Genomic DNA, 6000 nt, shown 5'->3' with positions numbered 1-6000 from the left:
CTTCTCTTCTCTTCTCTTCTCTTCTCTTCGCTTCTCTTCTCTTCTCTTCTCTTCTCTTCTCTTCGCTTCTCCTGTATTCTCTTCTCCTATATTCTCTTCTCCCATATTCTCCTACCTTCTACCTCACTAATAGTGTAATAGTGAAATGTTTGGATGTGGAAAGTACAGTAATCTAGTGGGTCAAAGCTTGATAAAACCACACATATTCTCATTATTCAATAGAACTGTTATATAAATCATTGCACGCCCCCATCGCCCAGAAATGAATTACTGTAATTCACACTAATAGTTGCTGTGTTAAAACTAATAGTGGGATGTTTGCACACAGTCAAATCCAGTTAGAATTTTCTCTGTAAGATCAATTTTATCACTCTCAAGAGTTAAATTATCACCACATTTTAATGTACATCTACCGCTAGTTTGGGGTCACATGTGTACAAATGTAACCAAATGTACCCATACAGTATGGGTCCATTTGGTTACATTTGTACACTCTTAAATTAACATTGATGATTTTGCCATGTAGAGAGTAGGAAGTGTTTATGTAAAACAAGGCTTACGTAACAAGTAGCTGGTCTGTCTCTTTCTTTATATGTTTTTCCTTCCTATATGTTACAGCTACTGACAGTAAAAAACACTTTACACATGTCTCCCCCCTTTCCCGTTCGCTTCATTGGCTCCTGGTTTCTGCCTGCACCAGTACACAGCACTGATGTTGGCCTACAAGGCAACCAAAGGCATGGCCCCTCCATACCTTCAAGACATGATCCAACCCTATAAAACCGTCCCGCTCACTTAGATCAGCTAACACAGGAATGCTGTACGAGCCTTCCCTAAAACACCCTGGACTACTACGCTCCACATGTCCTCTAGACTTTTCTCTCTCCTGGCTCCCAAGCTGTGGAATAAACCCCCCAGTGCGGTCAGAATTGCAGACTCACAATTTTCCACTGTAGTCTGTAGCAAAACCCCGAAAGATCAGGTTTTTGCTGTATAGGCACCTAGGCTCTGGAAAAGGAGGAGTTAAAGTTAGCAACATCAGTGCCTTCGTTTGAATCACTTCTGAAGACATACCTCTATGTCAAGTGTTTTTGCTTTGTTTGCCGTTCTTAACAACACATCGTGTGCCAGAGGTTTATTAAAATAGGGTACATCTAGTGCCAGCATATCTTCCATCCACTTACGTTGATATGTTTCGTGCTGTAGAAGCCCCGACGAGGAGCGCATGTAAACAAAGCCTGTGTGCGAGACGGCGGAGGGTCCCGACTAACGCCTGGAACAATAATATTTCTAACGCGATCCTCCATTGCAGAGTGATCGCCGATCGAAAACGGCTCATTTCCACCATGTTAAAAAGAAATGGAGATATTAAGCTTTTAGTCAAGGTGTTAACATTGGAGCCGACGACCGGAAGCATTTTTGACATGGATCCACATCCGGCCTCTCCTTCTTAGAGACTCCTTGGATGATCCCAAAGTTTCGTTAGAGCGCCCCACATGGGAAAAATATATAAAATAAAAAGAATTGACCAAAAACAGTCCGGACCGTTTATGGCACATAACGCATAGCTTCTCAAAAACGGTCCGGACCGTTTTTGGCACTCAATGTGTTAACTTGTTCTGTAAAGCACTTTGTATCGTTGTTTCAAAAAGCTCTATACAAATAAATTCATTATCATTATCTTCAGACTCTGCCTCACCTCCTAGTACTCACATCTTCAGACTCCACCTCACCCCCTAGCACTCACCTCCTCTGACTCCACCTCACCCCCTAGCACTCACCTATTCAGACTCCACCTCACCCCCTAGCACTCATCTCTTTAGACTTTCCTCTTTAGACTCTACCTCACCCCGTAGCACTTATCTCTCCTTCTTTTGTTAGACTATAGTGTGCAGATATATCTTAGTTACATGTTCTCGTGTTTTGTTACTTAGATTTGACCACAAATGTACAGCATGTCATTCAGATAGCATGTTGTTTAGACCGATACTAGGTTCATTGTTTACCTGGGATCCTAGTTTTTTGTTTAGTTTAGTTTCTTTGAGGCACTACATAGTTCTCTCTGCACTCTACTTATGTGACTATTTGCCTGGCTGCTTGTTGACTAGAGTGCATGATTACTCTGCTCATTCGGGTCTCACACTTGTTAATTGTAAATTGTAAAACAGGACGCTATTTTGGGTCTCTTCTATTCTGTTGGGTTGAGTCATCCTTTTAACAGCTGTGTGGAAGATATTAGTCAGCCTGTGGTGGATGACAGTCAGCTAATATATCTGTAGATCCTCTGTTCTTTGTCAGACAACACACACACACACACACACACACACACACACACACACACACACACACACACACACACACACACACACACACACACACACACAGACACACACACACACACACACACACACACACACACACACACACACACACGCACACATGCACGCATTCAATCACACACGCACACACACACACACACACACACACACACACACACACACACACACACACACACACACACACACACACACACACGTTAGGGTCAACTAACAGACACAGACGCTGACACAGCATGTTTTAAGGGGGTTTGTAAGTTAAAGGTGATTGGTAGCCTTAGTCACAGCTTGTTTTGTCATCATTTTAGCTTTACTAACCTTGCTGTTTTGAGAGCATTAGCAGACCCAGAGCAGAGGGACATAGTCCCTAATGTCCCCACGCATACACGTTCCTCCAAAACATTCCCATTTCCAACTTGTCACATAAAGCCGTCAGGGCTAACTGCCCGACCCATGGCAGGTTTTTGGTCTATGCCAATCCCAATTTTGGAGAGTCCTAGACTACGTATTACAGATCTTTTGACCCATATTATAAATTATGTCAGTCTCTGTAGGAGTAATATACAAAACATTGCAAAAAATACTGGTGGCGCTATAGAAGGCCAATGTGAAAAGGGTGGAATTTCTTCCTCGCCCATGTGGGAATGTGCGTGCAGAGTTTCACGGCAATCGGACACTTCGTTCATGATTTGAGGCATTTTGTTAAAAACTTGCCACTCCTGCAAACAAAATCTGTAGGAATAATACTTTTTTTGTTGTTGCAAAAATCAGCCTCTTGGTGGCGCTATAACAGGCCCATGTGAAAGATTTGGGGCAGAGGTTCTGCTCTGGCATCCAGGGAGTGTGTGTGCACAGCTTCACGTTGATTGGGCCAACGGTGCCGGAGATTAGCTGCTCACAGACGGACGGACGGACGGACGGACGGACCCACGGACGGACGGGGTGCACAACATAGTCTTGGCCAGTGGCCAACGGCCGCGCCTTCGGCCTGCCAGAGAGAACAATAGGCTCTATGCACAGCAGCCATATTGGAAAGAAATTGGGCCTCTTCCTTACTTCCTTCACAGGTTTTACCAATGATTCTAATGAAGGCTCTGTTCCATTTAGTGTAGCACAGTGGTTCTCAAACTTTTAAGGACCCCCATAACTCTGAGAGTGTACAAATGGAACCAAATGGACCCGGAACCCGTAAGGGTCCGGAACCCCCCCAAGGAACCATGAGGGTACCTGGTCTACACTCTAAGACCCTCTGGTGAAGCAGAGTGTTTCCAGTGAGCCAACATGCACAATATCAGCACCCTGACTCTGTTTGACCAGAATGGAACGGAGCCTTCATTAGTATCATTGGCAGGGCCGGATCTACCAAATGGGCACTTTGGGCACGTGCCCAGGGGCACCTGGGCATCAGGGGGCAAAAAAAAAGAATCCACAAAAAAAATCCCCATCTTGCAGTTATCTAATACGAATGAAATAAAAAAATGATGTCAAATGTAAAAAAAAATCTCGCACGAATCCTGCGCGAATCGTGTGTGCGCGGGCGCATGAGGGGGGGGCCATTGCAGTTCCAGTGCCCAGGGGCACTGAGAGGTGGTAATCCAGCCCTGATCATTGGTAACACCGGCTGTGAAGGAAGTATGGAGAGGCCCAATTTCATAGAGCCTACTGAAGTTTGGAAGTGGGATGATTTAAGCTGTCAGACCCCCGTGTCTAATAGAGTTGGGTGTGACTACACACCTGTTGTTCATCAATCTAAGCGCTGCACACAGGATAAATCAGCCATCCCCACACACACTCAAGGGAAAGCTCTGTCATGACAACACTTTACAGCTGCTCTGTTGCTTGTAACATCTTGCCCTTCTCTGCAAATACTGTTTGAAACATTGTCTGAGTGGCAGAGGAACCCCAGCAAAGCCACAGAGGTGGCGGGTGGCCAGTAAATATAAAACTTGATTTTACTGAACCAGTTAAGCCCTATTAAAACATTTTGTAAATCAGCTATTTCTGAAAAAAACACTTTCCCAAAATAGGGAATTTGGTTAAAAGTTGGAAAACAACGGCTGTTTAACTGCAGCCTAATCAACTCAACGTTGTGAGCTTGTAAATAGGCTTTTGCTATTTTAGATTTTTATAAAGGTGTATATATAATGTAGCGATCTGAGCTGGGATCGAATTTGGATCGCCAATTAAGTCACCAGTCCGGCACGCAACAGGCACCGCCTGTTGCGTGCCGGACTGGTGACTTAAAGAGAGTCTGTGTGAGAGTCTGTGTGTCTGTGCGTGCGTGCGTGTGTGCGTGTGTGTGCAATTTCAACATACTAGACAAGTACAATTGCAAAGAACAAAATGGGCTCTGTAAGAAGAACCTGTTTACAACCCTAAGAACTGTACTGTGATCTCTCCTTCTTTAAATATACACTGCACTCTATTAGTTTTCTTTCATGTAAGTCCAAACGAGTTGTCCTCATAACCCTGCCCCCAGTTCCATGTGGAACATCAAGTGAACCAAAACAAACGCTCCTCAAAACAACTGCTTTGGGAATTGCTGGCATGCAAAATTGAGACTAGCGCGTTGGCATGCAGTTTGCATGCCAGCGCGCAGTCTCAATTTTTGTATACAAATAATTGATCTATACACCAACAATGTACTGCAGAGGTCTTAAACAGGGGGTCCGCGGAGGTACTGCAGGGGGTCTGCAAAATTGTAAATATAAAAATAAATATTTGTAATACATTTTCCACATTTACGTTTAAAATAAATCATGATTCTGTCCATTTTGAATAGCTTGTATACATGATTATTGTGCAATTGGCAGATTGTTGATAGTATTGACGTTGGTTCTAAGCGGTTCAGTTAATAAGGTATGTTTATAAATACAGCCACCCTACTCACTGTACCGTGTACATGTATGTTTAAAATAGAAGCATGAATATATGAATCTGTCTATTATTTTTAATAGCTTAGTATTGAATGCACAATAACATGGTATGTTTATACATATAAACACACTTTTATACATCATTATACAATAATATGTTGTAGCCCCCCCCCACCCTACGAGGTAGGGGTGTCCCTGCTCCATCTCCCCATCAGTTTGGGGGTCCCTGGCCTGAAAACGTTGAAGACCCCTTATGTACTCTATATGACCATGTGGTTCTGTCTTCAGGACGCTTCATAACAACGGACTCCGGCTCCTTACACGGCCAGGACCGGGCGGTTCTGGTCAGTCCCGCTCTGGAGCACGTGGAGTGGAGCTGTCTGAGGCTGGTCTACCAGATCACCGGCTTCGGGTCCATCCAGGTCCACCTCAGGCCCGACGGAGACAACTTTGACCACAAGCTGTGGAGCGCCGGCAAGGCCTCTGACAGCTGGCTGATTGCCAGCATGGACCTGGCCAATACCAGCCACCCCTACCAGGTGTGTAAAGACGACAGCGCAACAAAGTTTGGCCTATATACAGTACTCTGTCTGGACAGGACCAGTGGTGGAAAAAGTACTTACATTGTTTACTTAAAGGCATACTAGGTAACTTTGAGCTTAAATTTAAAAAAATATATATATATGTATTTATTTAGCATTTTTTCCAGCTATCAGCCACTATATAATTATGCAGGTGTGTTTTCCTGCAGAAAGACACATCCCTCTGGCTGTATTTTGGTTCCACTG

General features: G+C 44.1%; 1 protein-coding gene across 1 annotated transcript in view; it reads left to right on the top strand.

The window, feature by feature from the left end:
- Nucleotides 1-6000, top strand: part of mamdc2a (MAM domain containing 2a) — a 39673-nt gene that overhangs the window by 6366 nt on the left and 27307 nt on the right. Inside the window, exon 3 of the mRNA XM_080432993.1 lies at nt 5501-5751. Coding sequence (XP_080289119.1) covers nt 5501-5751 — 251 coding nt within the window. The remainder of the gene's footprint in view (nt 1-5500; nt 5752-6000) is intronic.

Source organism: Gymnoscopelus braueri (assembly GCF_963280865.1).
Source record: "Gymnoscopelus braueri genome assembly, chromosome: 7".
Classification (NCBI taxonomy): Eukaryota; Metazoa; Chordata; class Actinopteri; order Myctophiformes; family Myctophidae; genus Gymnoscopelus; species Gymnoscopelus braueri.
This window is presented reverse-complemented; position numbering and strand designations above follow the sequence as displayed.